Below are 24,663 nucleotides of genomic sequence, written 5' to 3' on the forward strand. Positions count from 1 at the left end.
TTGGACGATATGTTTGATATGTTATCTGGTGCCTCCATTTTCTCTAAAATAGATTTAAAAAGCGGGTACCACCAGATTCGTATACGGGAGGGGGATGAGTGGAAAACGGCATTCAAGACACGTGATGGGTTGTATGAGTGGTTCCGTTTGGGTTATCTAATGCCCCAAGTACCTTCATGAACATGATGACCCAAGTCTTGCGTCCGTGTATTGGGAAGTTTGTTGTTGTCTACTTTGACGATATTTTGATTTATAGTTCGTCGTTGTCCGATCATTTGAGTCACCTGCGTCAAGTCTTAGAAATTTTGAGGAAGGAAAAATTGTATGCCAATACGAAAAAGTGTGAGTTTATGACGTCCAGTGTCGTGTTCTTAGGTTTTATTGTGTTATCCGATAGAGTCAAGGCCGACCCCGCAAAAGTTCGCGCGATTGTCCTACCCCAAAGACTATATTAGAGATCCATAGTTTCCACGGGTTAGCCACTTTTTACCGACGTTTCGTGAGAAATTTTAGTACCCTCATGGCCCCCATCACGGAGTGCCTAAAGGGTACTAGCTTTCATTGGATGCCCGCGGCTGGAAAAGCCTTTACGATTATCAAAGAGAAAATGACCAGTGCTCCTGTCTTAGCCCTCCATGATTTTGGTGCAGTCTTTGAGGTTGAGTGCGATGCCTCCAAAGTGGGAATTTACGCAGTCTTGAGTCAGAATCGTAGACCCGTTGCCTTCTTTAGTGAAAGCTGACTCAGGCCAGGTGCCAGTACTCCACTTACGATGTGGAGTTTTATGCTGTGGTACAAGCCCTTCGTTATTGGAGACATTATCTCATTTATAAGGAATTTGTCTTGTACACGGACCATGAGGCATTAAAGTATCTGAATAGTCAAAAGAAGTTGAGTGCTCGTCATGCCAAGTGAGTCAGTTTCTTGCAAGAGTATACCTTTTCGATTCTCCATCAATCTGGTACCCTGAACAAGGTGGCTTGACGCTCTTAGTAGGAAGAACAACTTTCTGATGACTATGTCAGTGCAGGTCATTGGTTTCGAACAGTGCAAGGAATTATACCCCACGGACCCTGATTTTCACCAAGTCTGGGAAGAGTGCATCTCTTTAGATCATACCCTCGACCCCCGTTTTAGTATTCATAATGGTTACCTCTTCCGTGGGAACAAATTATGTGTGCCTGATTTCTCCCTTAGGCTTCAGTTGATTTCTGAATTACATGGAGGGTTAGCAGGGCATTTCGGGCAGCACGATAAGACGTTCACTCTGTTAGATGAACGATACTTTTAGCCCAAAATGTGCAAAGATGTTGTCAAGTTCATCCAAGGGTGTCACGTGTGTCAAGTGTCCAAGGGTCATCGTCAGAATAGTGGTCTGTATACTCCGTTACCCATTCCTGAACGGCCATGGGAGCACGTATCCATGGATTTTATCGTGGGTCTCTGTAACGCCCCAAATTTCAAACTTGCGAACCTTTTTAGAAAAAAACAGGCAAGAGACTAGAAATATCTCTTTCCTTCAGAGTTTGTTTCTGAAATCAGCGGAAGATTTTTCTTTGACAAATCATAAGGCATGCTGACAACTTTGGGCACGTTAGCTAAAAGAACCAAAACTCCCAAGATTCGGATATCCTAAGGGAAATCCGATACAAACCCAAGCGTCCAGGACGCGAGCTAAGAGCAGGAAGAAGAAGTCTTGAAGCCATCTTGCAATCGCACCATCGCCCGTAGTGTACCTAATCATCACCTGTACTCATAGAATGAGTTAGTTTCGCGAAAAACTAGTAGGTGCACAAGAGAGACTACAAGAAACTGAATTAATTACTTTTAATTCAGTAGGCTACGCAGTTTAAAGCAGATAGGCAGTTAAACAGGTAAGCAATGCAAGCAGGTGAATAGTGCAAACACGTAAGTAGTACAAGCGAATCAGCAGTGCAAGCGCGTAAGCAGTTCAAAGCAAGTAAGCAGTGCAACTGACCAACGCAGCATACGATCCATTTGATCGTAAGCTGTGAACTACTACGCAACAAGCTTGTCCTCGTTCCTAGAACGAGGTCTCTGCATCTAATCACCACCAGGACATAGTTTGTCACTCACTACTTCTAACCAACGCTTTGTCCTGAACGACCTTAATCTATCCTTATCTCTCAAAGTCTTACGCGGCTAACCGTCACCGGTTATGACACACTAAGGCGTCATACCTTCTCAGAAAAGCTCACCCTTCCGTAGAAGGTCCAAAACATGATCACAAACTCAAATTGCTAACGATCTGATTCTCACACCTGAGTCAAGCATGTAATCATGCTAAAACAGAAAGCCGAAACTATGAATTCATAGTTGGCTATCACAAACAATCTCAGAAGATCGTCACAGCTCACCATAACATTTTATGGTAAGCAAAAACACAAGATCCACGTCGGATCGTTAGGTCCGAGAGATATACGACCAGACAAGGAATTACCGCCCTAGAGGGTATACCTGATCTTGGACCCTATACTTTCTCACAGGAGTTCACCGTATTTGCGGCTACCCGTTCGTGGACAGTGTACATCCTCACAGAGATCTCCCACTCTAGCCGGGTCACCTGATCTGGGAAATGTATAACCTCACAGCGAAACCTTTGGGAGATCAGGTGCTCGACAGACACCCCACTCAGTGATGCATGCATCAATAATCGACTACTCTAAACCATTGACCGCCTCAGGGTCGGTAGCCACAATATGGGCACAAGCATGCATATCAGCAATGTGCATCATATCACTTCACATAGAAGCATAATATCCTACGCATCGTGTTATTGCCACAAGGAATATTGCAATCCTCAAATAGGCCCTCAAAGCATGTGTAAACGACACATGAGAACGCGCAAATATGGCAATTCAGATGATTCTATGGGCGAAGGGTAACTAACTCTACCCGTCAGCCAAACAAAACAACTGAATAAGACAAGCACTCATAACAATGCTCGTAAAACATATAATTACCATAAAATGGCTCAGTCCATGAACAAGTAATTAAATTAATCGTAAGGCATAAACCATTACATCACAAGCCATTCATAAGCAATCATACGGTAACAGTTATATCACAATATGTAAGCAGCTTATAAGACAAGCGGCCACATCAATCCTAGTTGCCACCAGTTCGTAGATTACGAGCTGTATGCAATCACATCAATCATAAGAGATGCAAGCCAACAAGTGCTACACTACAATAAGCACCAAACAGTTCGACCAAGGGATAAAGCAAGTCACATGCTAATATGTAGCAACTGGCATAATGCTATTATTATAAATATTTAACCAGTATGAGAAGCTCCTTATTACTTCGCAAAGAACTGCGTAAGCAGTTTAACCAACTAGAGTAACGCCTTGACAGGCGTGCACAACTCAACGAGTAGCATACTGAACTATCGCGCAAGCAAGCGAATTAGTAGTGCAAGCGAAGCAGTAGCGCAAGCGAATCATTAGTGCAAGAGAAGCAGTAGTGAAAGGGAATCTCACGACTCAACGACCAGTGTGAACAGACCTTATGTTTCGATAATTACGAACCTACGGGTACGCGCAGGCAAAACGTAGAACCAACTGAAACTAGTTCGGGCGTCTGTTATTCTATGTATTTTCAATAACCCGAATAGCTAGTTGAGTTCGCTCCAAAGGGACGGCTTTAGCCGAGAGAGGATTCCCCAAAGGAGGCTGTGCTACGGACGCATCCAACTTCTGCAGAAGTGTTGAGCTAACTAATGTAGCCCCTTTCCCCTAACTTCAATGACTGGGGAGGCCGGATCGTTGCCCGTAGGGTGGTTGTTAACTTGTCCATTGGAGTTTGTACCGCTCTGTCCTCTCCCTTGACAGACACAAAGAAGCGAATAGGTACGTTAGGGGTTGCTTAACTAACGACCCATTCTATGTTGTGGTGTTTAAACCACTCGAGCATCTTGCCTGTGAAGGCGAATGTGAGGCCATTTATGTGATTACAATGTTTTGCATTTAGCGTTGTTCGAGGTCGCACGACCGCCTCACCCGATCGTCGCAGTATTAGACGTGTCGTGCACGACTACAAGTACTCTAGGATGAAGGGGGTATAGCTCTTCAATAGAAGCCTCAACAGGAGTGTTTCACAAAGATGTAAAGTTTATCAACTTTACTCTATCCTTTGAAACAACAGTACCTTGTGCCAACCTCATGCATGTGATTATCTCAAATCACATCCGCTATCGGGGTATCTACATGTCTCGCATGATTCGATACCGGCCTCGATAGACGGAATACGGGTTTCTCAACAGAACACCCGCTAAGAAGTTCGCTCGAACCCCCAATTCGGGATCACCCGAGATATGCCAAGAAGGCGAGCAGAACCAGCCAGTCACATCCTTCCAAATGCTTCGATTTGGAGCAATCTCTGATGCTTTTGCGCAGCTCCCTGAAATCTCAAGTCGACTCTGCAGGACTGCACACACGAAGAGCCAGGATCCTTGCGAGGTATCCCTCTCCTTAGACGAGGATGTGTCGCTCGCTCCCGACTGAACTATTGTCGCAAGAGGGAGTGATAGATGTCTCTTGCATCCTCCACGAGGATGCCTCAAACGCGTATGCAATGAACGAGAACCTGAGCGTCATCTGCAATAGCAAGGCAGTAACAACACATATGCAAAAGCAAGAGCCTAGCGCAAAGCGCGACGGCAAAGTAAAGACCGTAAGCATGGGTGTAACGCAGAACCTTTGCGCGATGCGCGACGGCAAGGTAAAGGACAAGGATCGTGAAACCGCGTCCTGGAGTTAAATGCGTACTCGTATAAATATATATGATATATATATACATATATATTTATTTAATTGTCCTTTTTAGTTAATTGAACTCAATTCAATTGTCCAAGTCTTCTGTGCAATCTTCCCCTACCTGGAGAGGTGACGGTCCTCGTATGCCAGCTGCGTAGGTAAGCACGAGCTCAAGCCATGAAGAGCGAGCAGGAACCACAGTTCAACCTGGAGGTCTTAGAACTTTAGTATGCTAAACCATAAAGAAAACAACAGGAGGTGGGTCCGACAAGACCCGATGCGAAGCAAAACAAGGGATTTCGCTCCCTGCAGACACGTTGCGGTAGCAGAGGCCAGGGGCACAAGCCCTGCTTAGCGCGGCAGGAACAGGGGAGGAGAGCCCTGGCTTTCTGCCAACGAACAGAGGCAGGAAGGCCTGCTCCCTGCCAGGCAAAGCAGACCGAGAAGACAAGCAGGGAGCAGTCGCTCCCTATTTGTAGAAGACTCAGGTGGCTAGGGTCCAGCCCCTGTCGACCTGTCAGAGGACGAGGGGGGCAAAGCAGAGCAGAGCCCCCCTGTCGGAACAACAAACGAAGGCAGGGGCGGCAAAGGCATCACCACTACCTTCCGACCAGAAAGGAAGGTGGCGGCAGAGGGGCGTCGCCTCTGCCAGTCTGCTGGAAAAGAAGGTGTCAACAGGGGCATAGCCCCTGTCGGTGGTCAAAAGAAGAAAAAGAGAAGGGAAGGGGGGGTTGCACCCCTTCCCTGACCTCACCGAGCGGAGGGTGCCGAAAAGTTGGTGCCCTCCGATCGGCCAGCAAGAGAGAGAAGGGAGGGAAGTCGCGGCCCTCCCTGTCAAACGAGAAGAGAGAGAATAGGGAGGGTGTCGGGCCCCTTCCCTGTCGAATGGGAAAACAAAGGGAAGGGGTTACGCCCCTTCCCGGATATCAGCGAGCAAAGGGAAAGGGGCGCAGCCCCTCCCTGGCCAAAAGAGGCAGCAGGGAGGGCACGACCCTCCCCTGCCGTCAAAGGTAGCAGGGAGGGTTCGACCCTTCCCTGCCGTAATGAGACGCAGGGTGCAGGGAGGGGAACTCGACCCCCTCCCCCGTAACAGCACATAGGGAGGGGCTCGACCCCTCCCCTGCTAACAGAGGCATCGAGAGGGGCTTGGGCCCCTCCCTTGCAAAACCCATCGCAGGGAGGGGGCTCTGCCCCGCCCCTGGGGTTTTAAGGCAGCAAGGAGGGGGCATTGCCCCTCCCTTGCGATTGAATGAGGCAGGGAGGCGGCTCAGCCCCTCCCTGTGCAACAGAGAAGTGAGGGAGAAGAGACAGACGAAGAAGTAGAAGAGGGACGAAGGGAACATACCTGGAGGTCACCGGCACCTTCGTAGCAGAGAGGGAAGGAGATGGCCGGCACCTGAGGTTGTTGGCTCCCTGCAGCACGCGGGATGAAAGCGGTTGTCGGCGGCGAGTCACCGGCGTTGGAGGGAGGTCGCAGGTGGCGGCGGGTCGGCAACGCAGAGGAGCGAGAGAGACCGAGAGGCGGTGAGGGAGAGAGACAGCGAGGGAGGAGTTTCGTGAACCTCCCTCACCTCCCTTGCCTCGACCTTAAAAGGCACGGGAGAGACGGTCGGGGTGCTCGACCGCCTGTCCCCCCTTTGGATCCAGGTCGGGTCCAAAAATGGATCCGACCCGATCAAACAAATTTTTTTTTTCCGTTTATTACAGTCTCCCCAGAACGCCACGTCGTTTTGATTCAATTTTAGTCGTTGTTGTTTGTCTCGTGTAAGCGAACCACCGATGCCTCTTTAGTAGCGTCCTATTATTTCAAGGACGTTGCCCGCTTCCATGGTCTACCCCACACAATCACTTCTGATCATGACACGCGTTTTATGAGTCATTTTTGGAAATCGTTATGGGCCTTGTTGAAGACCAAGCTTCAGTTCAGTACTGCGTATCACCCCCAGACCGATGGTCAAACCGAAGTTGTGAACCACACCTTAGGAAATTTGTTACGGTGCCTAGTAGGGGAAAATGTCAAAACTTGGGACCTCGTATTGCCTCAAGCCGAATTCGCATATAACAATTTCATTAACCGTTCTACTGGTAAATCTCCGTTCCAAGTGGTGTATGGTCGGTCAACCACCCATGTCGTTGACCTAGCCCCTGTGTCAGATCTTCCAGCTCCAGCTCCAGCTCCAGCTCCAGCTCCAGATGCGGTCCGTGTCAAACTTGTCGAAAGCTACGAGGCCTACAAAGCTTTCGTAGATCAAGGTCGTCGTGATGTCCAGTTTCAGGTTGGTCAACTCGTCTGGGTGTACTTGCGTCCCGGGCGTTTTCCTGTAGGCACCTATAGCAAATTAAGTCCTAATAAGTATGGCCCTTTTAGGATCCTTCGGCGATTGGGTTTGAATGCCTACCTCCTTGAGCTGCCCGATGATTGGCATATTTCTCCTATTTTCAACGTGGTTGATCTATATGCTTATTGTGGCAACAACAAGTTGTCAGAGCCGACTTCTTCCCAACCAGGGGAGAATGATGCAGGGCAGGACCCGATTAGGCGCATCGTGCCACCCGATCCGCCACAAAGGGCAGATGACCGGCTTCACGTGTATGACCCCCTTGCAGGTACGGAGCCGCGACGCAGGGAGGTACCCCTGCGCACCTACTCCAGGCGTGGTGGAGTTCGCACATCACAGAGCCAGCAGCAGATGGAAGTTGACCCGGATCGCGGTTCGGGTCCAAGCCTGGACCCGCGACCCGGGTCCAGTAAATAGCCTTTAAAAGGCCCACCCCTAGGGTTGCGTAGGGGGATTGTTTTGAAAAGTTTCAGCCGTCATTTCTGTTTGTTCTTTTTTGCTTATTCTTTGTTACCTGCAGTCTGTTCCCTTTCATTCCTTTACTATTGGTTGCTTTTCCCTTGATTATTGAGACTTGTTGAGAATAATAAAAAGTTTGGGCCACACCGATTCACGGTGGGCTTCTGTTTTCACTCCTCCTCCGACGTGGACTGCATCAATTTCCCTCCCTCTCGAGCTCCCTCAGTCACCGGAACCCTGACGAGCCCCACCGCTCGTTTCTCCCTCTCTCTCACGACGTTTTTTCGATAGCCGGCCCCCCTCTCGCAGTCACCCTATTCGCCGACGACTTCAGTGCCCTCCGCGGCCTTCTCAGGTAAACCCCCCTTCCCTCGAGTCTTCTTCTCTCTTCTCCTTCTCCCTCGACCCTCCTGTTCTTAGGTCGGTGGACCAGAGCATTTTTTTTTGTTCAAAAAATGGACACAAATGACCCTGGGTGCGTTGACCGCACCCAAGATCCTGTTGACCGCATCGGGTGCCGCACCCGCATCGCGTCACGTCGACGCGGGTGCGGCACCCAGTTTGTCGAGTCCCTGTGACTTAGAAGATAACAAACAACCACTTTAAGTGCACACTCAAATCCACAAAGGGAAAATGCCAAAAAAGGCAACCAAGAAAATTATTATTGAGAATGAGGAATGAAATAGAATTACATGTAGGGGATGCAGCCCTATTTATGTACACAACAAGAGACGGAGTTATTGGGAGTTCCCTCTTTACATAGAGACGTTGGGGAGCACCCAACGGTCATAAATATGACCGTTGGGGCCCCAATGAATAAAAGTAAAAAACGAAAAATAAAAAAAAAAAAAAAAAGATAAAATAGTTGTTTTTAAGAAACAACTATTAATACACGTGAAAAGACCAAAATGCCCCTATCAGGAAATACATAATAAAAGGATTTTATATAAATACATACATATATATATATATATATATATATATATATATATATATATATATATATATATATATATATATATATATATATATATATACAAAGACCCCCTATATATACAACAAGAGGGAGCAAGAAAGGGGCTCCCATAGAGTCGTTGGGAGCCCCTCCAACGGTCACATTTGTGACCGTTGGAGAGGGTCCCCAACAACTCTATGTGTGGGCCCTTATTCCAACATAAATAAAAATAAAAAGATAAAAATAAAAATAAAAATACAAAAGTGGGGTTCCTAATGAACATGCGTATTTACAAGCAAAAAGATGAATATGCCCCTAGTGGACATTACAAAAGTCATATATATATATATATATATATATATATATATATATATATATATATATATATATACTTTAACACCCCCCCTCAAACTGATGGTGAGATCACCGAGAGTTTGCTTAGGAGAGTAGAATAAGGGAGATGGCAAGGCTTGGGTGAAGAAATATGTTAGCTGATACTCTTACGTAACATATGGTAGTTGAATGGTGCCACGCAAAAATTCATCTCGAACATAGTGATAGTCCATATCGATGTTTTTTGTTCGTTCATGGAAAGTGTGATTGCTAGCAATATAGATGACACTCTTATTGTCGTAATACAACTTCGAGGAAGTAGAGATAATGACTCTCGTATCTTTGAGGAGACTTTTTAACCAGACACGTTCAGTGGTAGTTGTGGTCATCGCCCTATACTCAGCCTATGTAGATGATAGAGACACCTTCTGTTGTTTCTTACACCTCCAAGAGATTAATGATTGTCCAAGAAAAATGCAATAACCTGTTGTAGAAATACAATCATTGGGGTTACCACCTCAATCAAAGTCAGTATAAGCAATTAAATTAGGAGATGAAGAAGAAGATAAGAATAGCCCTTTGGTAATGGTTTCCTTCAAATATCTGATAATTCTCGTGACGGTAGACATATGAATAGTAGTAGGAGTATTTTGAAATTGACTTGCATTGTGAACTGGGTGAACAATAACTGGCCTGGTAATAGACAAATAGGTTAGAGATCCAATCAGTTGACGATAAGGAGTGGGATCTTCTAAAGGAGTTCCATCATTGGCTCTTATCTTAGCGTTGATTACTTCTTGAATCTCCACTTTATTTTCGTCAGCTAAGCCAGACTTACAATGATATCTGATGCAAGTTTCATTTGAGATAGAACATATCCCCGAGGAGAATACGTAACTTCAATTCCTAAAAATTACCTTAGAAATCCAAGGTTAAACATATCAAAATTGTTTTTAAGAATATTTTTAATAAGCTCAATACCCTTTTTATTATTCCTAGTGATGATCATGTCATCAACATATAACAATAAAATAGTTATGTGATCACCTGCATGCTTAATAAATAAAGCAGTATCAATATAACAATAGGTAAAACCATTGTTAAGAACAACTTTACTAAAGTGATCATATCAAGCTTTTGGAGCTTGTTTAAGACTATAAAGAGCTTTATTTAGTTTAAGAATTTTTTCTTTTTCAATCTCAAGACTCGATGGAGGATCCATATAAACTTCTTCACAAAGATTCTCATTTAAAAAAGTATTTTTAACATCTAATTGATAAATAGGTCATTGTTTAATAGACGTTAAGGCTATTATACTAGTCATCCTAGCAACTAAGGCAAAGGTTTCTTCATAATCAATTCCATATTCTTGTGTATACCCTTTAACAACTAACCTAACTTTGTATCTTTCTAATGTCCCATCACTCTTGGTTTTGACTTTATAAACCCATCGATATCCAACCCATCGATATTCAATAACTTTCTTTCCTAAAAGAAGACCTACGATTGTCCAAGTGCTAGTTTTATTGAGTGCTTCTAACTCAAGTCTCATAGCATCAATCTAATGTGGATGTTGCTTAACTTATTTAAAATTGAAGGGCTCATGATAGAACTGAATCATCATGAGATAAGTCTTATAGTTTGGGGAAAAAGAATCATATGACTGAAATTTTTGAGGAGGTCTACTATTCCTAGAAGATCGTCTAGGTAAGGATTCTTCATTTTGATTTTCTAAAGAAACGTCTTGAGAGTATACATCGAAAGCATTTTGATGTTCATTTCCCTCTCACCGAGTATACACATGTATATCATTGGGATTCTCATTGTGAGAATCATCATTTTGATGTAACAAAGCATCATTTTGATGAGAATTGTCATCACAAATATTATCACAAATAGTATCATTAAAATCTTTAGACTTATTTTTAGGCAATAAGTCAAAAGGAAAGAATAGTCAATTTCTTCTTTTGATTTTTGAAATTCAAAACCATTTTGTTCTTCAAGAAAGGTCACATTTCTTGAAACATAGAGTTTGCTACTTTTAATGTCACAACACCTATGCCCCTTTTGATTTTCACCATAGCCAATAAAAGCACATTCAAGGGCTTTTGGTGAAAGTTTATCTAGTCTTTGGAAAAGAACAAAATATTTACAACAAAAAATTCTTAATCTTTTAAAATCCAGAGATATTTTAAATATTTTTTCAAAAGGAGAAACATTTTTTAAGGATGAGAAAGACATCTGATTTATAAGATAAGTTGCAGAAAGAACGAATTCGGCCCAAAAGTTCTTTGAAACATTTTTAGAGATAAGAAGAGTTCTTGTTATTTCAATAAGATGCCTATGTTTTCTTTCGGCAAGACCATTTTGTTGAGGAGTTTTGGAACAAGATCTTTGATGAATAATATCATTTTGTTTAAGATAGTTTTGAAATTCATTTGACATGTATTCACCTCCGAAATCGGATCTAAAAATAGCTATGTTATTTTGAAATTGATTTTGAGTAAGAATATAAAATTCTTTAAAGGTAGAAAAAACATTGGATTTGTTTTAATAAAAACTCATGTGTATCTAGTGAAATCATCAATAAAGACAACATAGTATGAATCAAAGTTGTCAGACTAGGAAGCGGAAGCAGGAAACGATACGGGAAGCGGAAGCGATGCATTTTAAAATCTATATATATAAGAATTGAATGAGAATCAAAATAAAACACAAATAAAAACTAAAATAAAAGTGACTAATATTAAATTTCATGATTTTTTAGTGTAAGAATTAAATTTTTAACAAAATCTAAAAATGATGACTGTCAATTTAGCGAAAGCACATGTAAGTGAGTGAGAAGAATCAAAGAAAACACATAAAAAGCATGAAAAGTTGAGTAAGAGAACATATAATAAGAATAAATGAAGCGTGTGGAAAGCATAGGAGAAGCGTGGGGGAATCGAGGTTCTCATCAAGTTTCGGAAGTGAGGAGTATCGCACTTCCGAAGCGAGTTTCCGGGAAGCGAGCTTTCCACCTATCTAAGAAGCTTCCAATAACTCTGGTATGAATATCTTCCTTTAGACATAACGGGTGTTGGTCCCCATACATCCTAATGCACTAACTCAAATGGTCTTTTAGAAATAAAATTGCTATGTGAGTAAAGAAGAGAGTGCATCTTTCCAAGAATACAATCATTACATGTAAATTCTTTTTCATTACAAAATTTTTCCAAAAATAGAAAAAGATACAACTTAAAAATACTAGGGTGACCAAGCCTTTTGTGTCAAGTACCTTTTGTGCCAAGTAACAATATCTTTAGTTTGGACATGATTACAAAATGATTTGGATGATAAAGACAAAAAATCTATATAATATAGGTCTCCTCTTCTATGGCCTTGCTCAATCCGCTTCTCAGACCGGAGATCCTGCACATAGCAATTTGTTGGTGAAATAGACACTATATCCAAAATCGGTAATTTGAGAAATAGAAAATAGATTTAAGTTAAGTTTTGAAATAATCCTAATTTTTGGGACATAAAATTCTTTGCCTTGACTAAAAACTTTTTCAAGATTTCCTATTCTTTCAACATCTAATGATGTTCCATTGGTCGTGAAAACAAATGACTTAAAAGAATTAAGACTTGGTTTGGATAAAAAAAGATATATTTGGTGTCATATGAAAGGAGGCACCCGAATCAAGGATCCAAGAGAATATATCGGGAGTTGATGATATCGCGGCACCGAAGGTGGAAAGTGTGGAAGGGTTGATTCTCATAAATTGTTGGAGAGTTTATGTAAGTTGAGTGATGAAGTCTTTTATGTCTACATCTCTCTTTGATTCTTCGCTTGAGTTGCTTAGACTATCTCCAACAGAAGTCGCCTTCTTTTTAAGCTTAGTAAAATCCGGTTTAAGATGACTTGGTTCCTTACAATGGTGACAAATAATTTTTATTCTCCACCATTGTTATTTTTTCAAAAGTGAGGAGGTTTATATGTCCTCATATTGTTTTCCGGTCTAGATACTGCATGGACTTCATCAAAGTCCTTTTTGAGAGCCAAACGAGTTTCTTCTTAGCATAAGTCAGCAAGGATTTCACTAAGAGGAGTAGATGTCCTATAAAGAAGAGATCCTCTTAATTGTTTAAAACCGGGATGAAGCACATGAATAAATTGAAAAAACTCTCTCTCTCCATTTGCTCTTGCCTCATGGCAATAGTGTTTCCTTCCCATTGTGGTTCGAGGAGAGCAAGTTCATCCCATAGAGGTGATAGAGTACTATAATAGTTTCTAATACTCATATCACCTTGCTTGGTTCCTCTTATCTTTTCTTATAAAAAGAAGTGCATAGCAAGTCTTTTTTTAGTATACAATTACATACCTTTCATAAAGAATCATGCTTCATTTGTTTTTTTTAATTTGGCTAGATTAGCACAAATCTTGAGTTTCACGTTATTCATGAACTATGTCAATATTTTGGCATGCTCACTTTCTCGATCTTCAACTTTAGATTGATATTCTTGAATAGCTTTAGCCTTTTCTTCATCACTCAAGGCTTTTTCTCCATTCCCTTTCTTCTTGGTGAGCTTCAATTGTGGTTCCAGAATTGTTCCACATATATAGTTCCAAAGTCTTTTACCTTTGAGGTTGTTTTCCATAGTGGCAACTCACATTTTATAGTTGGTTCCATTTAATTTGAAGGAGAGGTAGATCTTTGCATTTTTGGCCATTGAGGAAGAACTTGAAAAAGTAGGAACCTCAACAACACTCAAATTAAAGAGAGTAATAGTGCTTCCAATACCAATCTGGCTCAAGCATGTAATGAAACACTAGTCAAAGAACAATGTCAAAAAGACTATAAGAGATGCACAAGCATACAAGAGCCCACTAATGGGCAAAATACAATAGACCACAAAGTGGCAAATGAAAAACACACAATATGAGAGAGAGAGCACTTCAAAATATAAATGGACTTATTATTTCGAAAGGCTCTCAAAAGCCTTTAATTATAGTAGGGCAAGACCCCCTATATATAAAACAAGAGGGAGCAAGAAAGGGGTTCCCATAGAGTCGTTGGGAGCGAGGATCCCCAACGACTCTATGTGTGGGCCCTTATTCCAACATAAATAAAAAGATTAAAATAAAAATAACAAAAATACAAAAGTGGGGCTCCTAATGAACATGCGTATTTACAAGTGAAAAGACAAATATGCCCCTAGTGGACATTACAAAAGTCATATATATATATAGACATATATATGAAAATATATATAGATAGATAGATATAGATATGACATCCATATACTTTGACAGTGTAATTGTTAGTTTAGTTAGTTCCAGATGTGGTGCAGCAGAATCACGTAAATCAGTAGATGGTATTTGCTATCACCTGATGTTGCTCTAGATGGCGGCACTATTTGAAACCATACATTATTCACATCTTGTACCTGTTATTGTTGGCAATAACAAGTTGTTTTCATCAGTGCTAGTTGTACAAGGTGTTAAGGTTTCATCTTATACATGTTTTGTGTAATGGTTGCATCAGAAGAAAATGCATATGTCATCCAGACAGAGACGGTCCTATGGTGATTTTCAAGCCCATTTTATGACATGGGAAAAAATCATAATCGCCATTACGATCTGAACATAGTTTTCTAAATTTAGCCTGATTCAAATGCTATAATCAACCTAGCTAAAGATTATAGGGAACATACTGCAGACCAACAAAACACCACATATATGGGAATGCTCATCGTGGCGATAAGTAATTACACTTACTGGGTTAACTGAAATGGTTAATAACGGGAGATGGTTTCACTGAATTGATACATCATGTGAATTCTCATATAGTCCTACTTGTCCCTGTTTCCCATGTTGAGGTGATTAGACAGACACTTGGAGAGACATTTGGGCCTAGAACAGCATGGAATGATCATAAAGAATAATTTGAAGAGTTTCTGAGTAAATAAAAGATGTACTCCTTATTAATTTGAGTCATGATTAGATACACAAGATTTACACCATATTAATTTGAGGCATGATAAATACAAAAATTATCACCTGCTAGCTGGTGAAGTAGAAGATGGAATGTACCCCACTAGTATTTTCCTTGCCTATTGACTGATGATGCCCTTTTCCTAAAATATCAGAAATTTTGTCCTTTTGATAAGATATATGTTGAATTTGCATCTTGAACATGTGATGATTCATTGGTAATGAGAATTGGTCTTGAGTCTTGACCATGAAATCCATTTTTCTTGAAATGTAAAAATGGAAAATTCTTAACTAATACCCAACAATTCCCTTTCTGGTTTAGTATTTCATTTAATTCACATAATAAAATTATTGTTTTACCGTGGTTTGCACATTTTTTTTCTTATTTTATTTCTTTCTATTGCAGGAAATGCAAAGGCAAAGAGAAGAAAATCTTACCCAAAAATTAAAAGATCGACTTCAACCATATGTTGATGGTAGGAAGGATGAGTTCGTGCAAGAGGCAAAAAAAAACGCTCTCGACCTTTCAAAGGCTGGTAAGTTGGATGCTCCAGATTTCCTCACATAATTTGGTATCTATACCGAAAACTGCCTTATTTATCTAATAGTTTGTGGTTGTGTTTTCCATTTCATTTAACTATTATGGAGGAAATGTACATAAAATTATATATCCAGACCATTATGGAGGAAATGTACATAACATTATATGTTCAGCCCATACCTTGTCTGTTATTCCAGTCAGCAGTTGATGGAGGTTCCCTGCATTAGATTGGATCCACTGCTATAATATCTCATGTGGTGTGGTTATTATTTATATTGTTTATGGGGTTTCCAGGAATCTAATGAATTTGTTTGTCATGTCCCATGCATTTAACTATGGGTAGATGCTACTACTAATTCATACAGTTGACATTTCAGGAAGCAGATTTGTTCCGGTAATAAAAATGGCAGTCTACATTATATTTGATAAGATTCATTTAAGAACTTAATGGTTAGATCTGTTTTTTTTCATACAAGAAGCACTATATGAATTAGAAGTCATATGATAAGAAGCACTATAACCCAGAGGTAGTCAAATCTTGCCCAAATCAGAAAGTGATGATACCAGGTCCACTTAAGAGCTATCTCACAGGGAGCATCATGGTACAACATGAAAACTGACACAAAATTCGCTCTGACACATGTATGACATGGTGTTGACCGTGTCTGACTCGGTCAACAACGGCCAACATGTTTCACTTTTCAAAATTTTATCTTAACTTTTGAATCTTTATTTTTGGTGATTTAAAATTACTCTTTGCTACTGTTTCACATTTATTGTTTGGTTGTCCCAATAACAACCATCTTCCCCTTACTTTTTATTATAATCTCAATATGGTTTGAGAATCCCAATAGCAATCTCTCTCTCTCTCTCTCATGTACCATGGTGTGATCATCGCAAAATTTTTCCTCTCGTAATATTCTCTCTCTTCCTTCTCTTTTCCTTTCCTACCTCTTATTCTCCTCCTTTTTGAAGGGAGAAAAGATGGAAGAACGGAAAGAAAGAGAGAAGAGAAAAGAAAGAAGAGAAGAGAAGAGAAGATGAACTCTTTTGCGGGTCTCACTTGACCTTGATTTAAAAAATATTTGAAATAACTCGCCTCCGTTTTTGAAATATTTGCGGGAAAACTGGGAGACGGGATCCGCTCGTCGGTACGAGGTTCGACCGTTCCTGGCACCTTTACCAGGGGTAATCGAACCAAGGGTCGAATTTTATGCCTTTTGCTTTTGCGAAGAATGTATCTAAGTATTTATTCTAAGTCTAAAATGCACAATGAATCATGCTTGTGCAAATGCAAAGATGTATGCTCTTTTTGGAAATGTTTTTGAAGAAATCCCAAGTGAATCCGATAAAGTGAAGAGATGTTTTCTAACTTAGAACTTAAGATTAAAGTTCTAAGTTTTTAGAATAATCAGGAGCTTGGGAAAATAAATCTAGAATTTGGAAATTGATCTTGAAAAAAAAAGAGAATGAAGGAAATTTTCAAAGTCATAAATGAACTTTGAATTTAGAAGTTTTGAACTTGGATGAATGTTTGGAATGGAATTGAATTCCACTTTTGAAGTTTTGATTTTAGAAGGAAATGTGGGAAATCTAAAGGAATTGAGGAATGAGATTTGTAACAGTTGGAACTTCACGATGAAATCCGAATCCAAGTTCTGGATTCTGAATAGAGTTTTGAGTTGATTTTTGGATTTAGGATCTGAAATAGGAACTTGATCTGAAATCTGGAATGAAATGGAATTGGTTTTAAGAATTGGAATTTAAAGTGAAATTTGGATTTGGAATTTTGAATGGAATCGGATTCAAGATTTGGAATCCAAGATGATATTTGGATTCGAAATCTGAGATCCAAGATAGAGTTGGACTCTGGATCCCAAGATGGAATTGGATCTGAAGTCTGAGGTCCAATGTAGGATTGGGTTCTGGATCCTAGAATGGATTTTGATCTAAAGTCTGAGATCCAATGTAGAATTGGTTTCTGGATCCTAGAATGGATTTGGATCTAAAGTCTGAGATCCAATGTAGAATTGGTTTCTGGATCCTAAGAATTGGAATTTGGATCTGAATCTGAAATCCAATGGTAGAATGAGGATCTGGATCCTAGAAGAAATTTGGACCTATGATTGGAGATCCAAAGTGGAATAAGGATTTGAATGGAATTTGGATCTGTGATGGGGGATCCAAAATGGGATAAGGATTTGGATCCTAAGAATTTGGAATTTGGATCTGAATCTGAGATCCAAAGCAGAGTTGGATTCTGGATCCTAAGAATTGGAATTTGGATTTGAATCTAAGATCCAAAGCAGAGTTGGATTCTGGATCCTAAGAATTGGATGTTGGATCTGAATCTGAGATCCAATGGAATGAGGATCTGTATCCTAAATGGAATTTGGATCTGTAACTGGAGATCCAAATGGAATAAGGGTTTGGATCCTAAATGGAATTTGGATCTGTAATTGGAGATCCAAAGTGGAATGGAGTTTTATACTTGGAAATCTGGATCCAAGTTGAGACTAGGATTTGATTTTGGATTTGGTTTATGAAAAATCCAAATAGGACCTTAAAGGATGGATCTGGGTTTTTAGAAATCCAAAATTTAAGTTTTGAGATTTAAATCCAAACCTTGATTGAAGATAAAGGAGGTGAAGTTGGCCTTTTTAAAATCAGAAGATAACTTCAAGTTAAATTGAACTTTGAATTTGAATTTTTGAATTGATTTTGGAAATTTGAAGCTTGAATATAAAATGATTTTGGAATTTCAAAGTCGAATTTGGCTTTGAAATTGAATTTTTGAATATTGAAATGAGATAGAATTGGATTTGAATAAGATTTGATCTGAGAAATGAAGAGGGATAATCACTTGGAATTTTGAAAAGGAAATTTTTGAAAATATGATGCAATTCTATCCTATATGATGAATGAATTTGAATAAGTTTGAATTTGGATTTTTTTAAAAAAACTATTTCATTCTTTAAATGAATTAAAATAAGATTGAAAATATAATACATCCTTGACTATGGTCATTGAATGTATTATATGATAATCTATATTTAAATTCAAAAGAAGAATAAAACACATTTAGTGCTTTTATAGAATTTAAAATGAAATTAACCCTCAATATACCCTGACTATGGCCATTGGTATATATTTTGAGTTAATTTTAAGTTAAATTCTGATAAAAGAATAAAATATTTTAGGAAAAATATGATGAATTTCTGAAAATGGATCCAGTGTGGATCCAGTGTTATTTTGTAAAAGATAAAAATTCTAAGTTTTGTTTACACCCCGACTATGGCCGTTGATGTAAATCGTCAACTTAGAATTAACTTACCTCTTACAAAATGGTGCACGTGCCGTTTGTGTTTCACCATTGTGGGAATTTTAGAAATAAAGGAAAAAAATGCATGAGAACAAGTAATTTGTAATGTTTACAATGCTCATCCATTCTACCTAAAGCAGGAATGTAAATTCTCATTAAAGTCTAGCTATTACAAACTTGAATTGAATTTAAGTTCAAATTCCTAAATTAAGCAGGAAGAATAACCTTTTCTGCCTAGATCCCTGCAAAATCCAAGTTAGCTGAAAGAGACATCATGTTGTATGCAAATGATAGAATGGAGGCTTAAGGTGCATACTAAGCTAATGAGAAACTAAGATTTATGATGCATATGATGTTATTTGTATGAAATGAGAAGGTTTTATAAGACCTTAAAATGCCTATGGGAAACAAATATAGATGTTTAATGGGAGAGACTCCATGTGTGCTTAGAGAACTACAGCAGTATTGAAAAAAAAACTGTTCTGAATATATGAGATGGTTTTATGGAGATACCAAGGAGCTATATTGATGAGTGTTGAAGCTTGATTATGAAACTGCTAGCTATTGCTAAATGGAGGCAGCTGGAAGAGAATATTTCATGAATATCGCAAAAAAAACCAATAAATTCGAGCAGTTCTTAATTACCTACTAACCAACAAGACCTCTGCCACAAGTGATAGGTTATTAGATCCACATACCATAAAATAAACACTGCAAAACATGTTCTAATATCAAACTGATCAATCTTAACAGTCCATTTGTGGTTCTAACATAAACCATTAACTATTGGTAATCTCTGTTAGGCATGGGAGGAACGTCTTTATTAGGCATGTCCCTGCCTTGGTAACCATTGGCCTAGAGATTGCTCCCCTGGTATCCACCCTGATAGTTGTTGGTTGGCATGCTACTTCCTCTCTCTGTTCTTGAGATTGCCGGCCCTCACATCTCCCATGTTCCTGTTTAGGCATATCCCTGTTCTAGAGATTTCTTTGTGGAATGTAACCTGGAGCTCCCATTGGCATGTTAAGGGATGGCATCGCATTTTGAGTATTAGGAATAGGATTTTGAAAGCCTAGGTTGGGCACCCCTGTTTTATTAGAATCCATGTCTGGCTGTATGCCAAACTTGATACATGACATACAACCAAAAGGAGGTCTAGAATCTAGACATATATATATAAATCTCTGAGAGTTTTGACTGCCTTGAATGTGAACTCATCTACCGTGAACATTGTATAATTCCTTCTGTCAACGGTACACTTGGTAACTTTTGGCTCTGATGTAGAGATTGTACTGAGGAGTGATAACTCACCAATGTGGTGGTGATGCTAACATATGAAGATGGAGTGATAAGTGTAAGTAATGAATACAGTGCAAAGTGAGGTGAGTGCAGGTGAATGCTTGTTGTGGCAGGTAACAGGGAAGAGGCGCAATAATGTGTGATTGAAAGTAGCATAGAGTGAAGGTAACGTTGGGAGCAATTAGGGAGTGAACAATATATATACATATATATATATTTTTAGCAGAAAATTACAGATAAAACATGATATATCGCAGGTAAAACTGCCATCCAACTACATGCTGAGACTCAAGCAGAACCATCTTGGTCTTGATACAACCTTTGATAAATAGAAACATGAAATTTCAGAGAATATAAGTGCTGATATTATGTGCTATAGGTGTTCCAGATTAATCACGAAATCTCACCTGGTGGGGAAAAGGTGACTTCATACATGTATATCTGGGCAGATACTCTTGCTATTAAACACAACAGAAGTTCCTGGCATTTTCACTAATTCATCATGATAAAATGAATCCAATGGACCATGGGTAGGTCTGATACAGAAGAGATTGTCTACAATGGAATATGCTGCAAATATTGTTGACATATAGAGATTTTACAGGGGTTGTAAGTATCCACAGGGAAATGTTGCAATGTATTAGATAATATGGATAGACTAAGGTCTTACAATGACAGGGTGAGACAGGTGGGCGAAACCTCTATTTTCACTAGATAGCCAAACCATATCTTCTATCAAAATAATCAGAGGAATATTCTGATAAAACTACCAACATCAGAAAAAAAAAAATAAAAATTTATTGATGCACTGAGCCTCAATGAAAGATACTATTGGTTTTTCATGGTATGAAGTTTCAGCGCAGAATTTTAACATTGGGATCAACTGCAGAGCTTCATAAAAACATCAAAAAAAAAAAAAAAATTGGATGATACCCGGATCTTAACAAGGTCCGTTCAGGGGGAAGAGCCTCATAGGCACTAGAGAAATCATAGGATAAAGAGGGAATGGGTAACATCGAATAAGAGAAAACACAGAGAAATGCGGCGAGACCTTGACATAGACCTTGAAACTAAAGAGCTTACAGGTCTGTGTCTAATCAAACGATGGCAATGGAAGCAAAAGTGAGTGTTAACCCAAAGTGCTGAACTTCATACAAAGTATAAAGGAATGAGGGATGCAAAGATACAAAACAACAAACAAAACAAATCAAAACTGGAAAACGATCAAATAGCATAATCACAAAACTGTATACGACTCTAAAATTTGTAGAAGCAGAGTGAAAGTGTTGGAAGTATTCCTTCCGTTTGCTGTTGCATGAGGAGGTGTTTGAAATTGCTATCAGCAATTCAACGCCATCCATGATGCGTTAATGGGGTCTAAACAGAGAATCAGAAAGCCAACCAGAGAAGGTAAAGGGGAAGAGGTTTCTTACCTTGTTATTGCAGGGGTTTAGAATTTCTTTCAGATGACTGCCGAGGAGATGCTTTTTGTAAGGAGATACTTCTTCTGCTCTTGCAGGGGGAGCCCCAGGAGAGATTATTGTATGCTTGAATCAACCGAGCTTAAGATCAAGAAAAATGGCTTCCCTCCTTCGTGGTTTGCTGAACTGCGCTTTCTTCGCAACCAAGGGGAAGCGTAGAGCGTAACCGAAGGTTCAGGATTAACGGGACTCCGGATGGTTGCTGCAACCTCTATTTCCTGAGTGCTGTAGGGATCAATTCCGAAAAGGATAGATGCTGAAAGAGAATTTCCTGCCTCAAGGTGGGCTGTTATATCAAATGTTAAGAAGTGAATGTTGATAATCCCTGATAAGAGGAAGTAGTAGAAGAAGCTTGAAGGAGGAATCGCTACGTGAAGATGGATGATGTGTGAAGAAAAGGGGATGGGGGTCTTGCAGAGTAGCTCTCAGCAATGAAGATGCTGATGATGGGCGAAGTAGATGGATTACAAAAAAAAGATGGATCCTCTACAGAAGCGATGGAGGCTCATTCTTAAAGGGAAATGGTGGGTTCGGGAAGAAGAATTGGTTGAGGATCGAAGGCTGAGAGAGGAGGAGGCCGTTTGAAGATCTGCGATGGAGAATGAAGGGGTTTGTTTGAGGATCAATGGTGGGAGAGCCATTCTGCGATGGAGGCTTCCAGAAGACAGATACGCGGGAGAAGGGCGAGCCTGCAACCGTTTTGCCATTTTCCCCTTTTTCAAGAGGGAGGTCCATTAAAAGGAAACTTTTTTATAAAATAGTTCAAAAACTGAGGTTTTCAGCAAAAAGCTTTTTAAAACCTTGAGGATTATTTGTCTTCCTTGTAGTTTTTCTCATTTTTTTTTTTGGTTCTTTATGTTATTTTTCTATATATATATATATTTTTTGTATTTTTAGAATAAAATCCTAAAGCTTTACGAGAAATCAAAGGTTTAAAACTAATTTTTTGTGTTTTTGCAAAAATATTTACAAAAAGGAATTTTTCTGAGATTTTTTTAAAAACTATTTTGAGAAAATTTCCTCAGAAATGGGTTTATGTCCGAATTTTTGAGAAATATTCGAGGTTTACAACCTCGCATTGAGAAATATAGGGTCGAGGATCCAACAGAGTGCTGGATGAGCCGCCCGAGCCTTTCAAAATCATTTTTTGGTATTTTTGTGCTTTTATTTTGGAAATCGGACAACGGGGCTCAGATTTGGATTTAAAATACTGAGTTCAGACCCATAGTTGAATTTGAATATGTCAATGTGGAATCTAATCTAGAAATCTAAAGAAATAACTTGATTTTCTCAGAAAACGGGGTTAGGGGCAAAAGGGTTATTTTTACAAGACTTTGAAAAATTTGGGGTGTTCACAGATGCCCCTCTTTGCTACTAAGCCGGTTGAGAGCCGAGCTTAGTGGCAAAGATAACACTCCAAATTTTGAAAATGCCCCAGTCAGTAGGTCTGAACTGGGTGTGGAAGAATTATTTTGAAAATATGATTTTTTTTCAGGCTTTGACACCTTATTCTGAATGGTTTTGGGGAGACGAAATCCTCGAAGATGATATGATTGAGTAGAAAATGAGAAAATCGTGATGGGACTTTAGATGGAAATTCTGAAATGGTGGGAAATGAGAATTTTGATCAGGTCTCATGGGTGAGACCAGATGCTCTCTTTGGAATGATTCAGGTTTAGCCCTTAACCTGGATGAGACGAAGATATATCAAGATGAATTTGAATTGAGAAAAGGGATACACGGGGACCTCGATGGGACATTTTGGAAAACGCCTTGTGAAATGAAGCCCGAGTATGATCCTTTCTTTGGATAAATGTATGAAGTATGGGTTCCTTGATGGGAGGAGCCATGATGGGACTGAAAGAAATCATCTCATCCAAACGAGGGATCTCGTTGGAACGAGACTCAGGTTTAACCCAAACCTGTAAGGAAGATACCTCGCAAAGCGAGGTTCCGGTTTAATTTTTAACCTGGATAGAAAATCTACCATACGGGTTTCTCAAAAATGGAGAAAGCACGATGGGACCTTCGGAATTTGGACGAACAAATCCGAGAGGGGTTTTTGCGAAAGGAGGAAATATAGAGCCCCTAAAGCTTTGAAAAAGGAATGATTTTGGTGTCTCATTTGCTGAGACTGAAATAGCTTTTTGAAATCAAATGACCTCTCGCAGAAAATTCAGGTTTTGACCCTTAACCTGAGTGGGAACACCATACGGAATCCTTGACTGAAGAAACCGTGATGGGACAGGAAGAGATACTTTAACTGGATGAGGCAACTCTTCTGGAAGATATAGACAATGCTAGGTTGCATCAAAATGGATATTGAATGTTTATTTTATTTTGGAATAGCTAGAAAATTTTGCCAATAGGATAAAATTATAGCTGATTCAAATGCTTGGAAATGTGCATGTATGTGCGAAGATATTTCCTCTTTTACCTAGAGTATTTCCTCCAATGAGGTTAACTCCTCAGTTCTAAGAGTCAAATTCAAAATTTTATCACTGATGATTTTCTTCAAGGAAGCTATCCATTTCCCTGATATGAGAAGTGGAAGAAATATTCTTAATTTCATAAAAGCAGGAAATGAAGAGATATTGATAAAAGAATTTTGCATGAGAAAAGATGACTTTTGGCAACTTTGGCAGTTTGATAGCTGGGTGTTTTCCCATGATGATCTTTTTTGCACTCTTTTTGAGTCATTGGGCTTTCTCGGTTTTTCACATCATCCTTCATTTGGATGTCCTGACTTTTCTCTCTTTTTCAAGGAAGGGTACGTCACAAACTCCTTCATCTTGGAGATGTTCCGATCCTTCTTTTATCTCAGGGATTCTATACGATATTGGCTCAAAAAGGTCTTTAGATGATAGCTGGAATCAAATATCTTTTAGGGTTTGTCGGTAGGCCCATCACATCTGCCTTCATCTCGACAGTGATCCGAACTTTCCCTGGAAGGATCCGTCACAAACTCCGTCATCTTGGAGATGTTTTTAAATCTTCTTTGGCCCCGGGGGTCTACTCGCTTAATTCGCCTTCATCTTGACGACAGTTGAGAGATCCCTTTTGCGGATATTTGATTACAACTTTAAATGAATGAGAGGATATGGGTCGAGTGGATTCTTTTTATAACTCAAGATATTTCCACTGCCTGATTGCCAGAAAGTTATTTAAAAACATGCGCC

At 39.7% G+C, this 24,663-nt stretch overlaps 1 protein-coding gene across 4 annotated transcripts in view; it reads left to right on the forward strand.

Moving 5' to 3' along the window:
* The window catches only part of LOC149832295 (chaperone protein dnaJ 10-like), a 101,543-nt gene that overhangs the window by 19,286 nt on the left and 57,594 nt on the right, over positions 1-24,663 (forward strand). For all 4 annotated transcript variants that reach the window (XM_090014423.1, XM_090014426.1, XM_090014425.1 and 1 more), the window contains exon 6: positions 15,248-15,377. In XM_090014423.1, the coding sequence (XP_089870549.1) occupies positions 15,248-15,377 (130 nt within the window). The remainder of the gene's footprint in view (positions 1-15,247; positions 15,378-24,663) is intronic.

This window comes from Nuphar pumila, chromosome 7, assembly GCF_984573655.1.
Source record: "Nuphar pumila chromosome 7, dmNupPumi1.hap1.1, whole genome shotgun sequence".
NCBI lineage: Eukaryota > Viridiplantae > Streptophyta > Magnoliopsida > Nymphaeales > Nymphaeaceae > Nuphar > Nuphar pumila.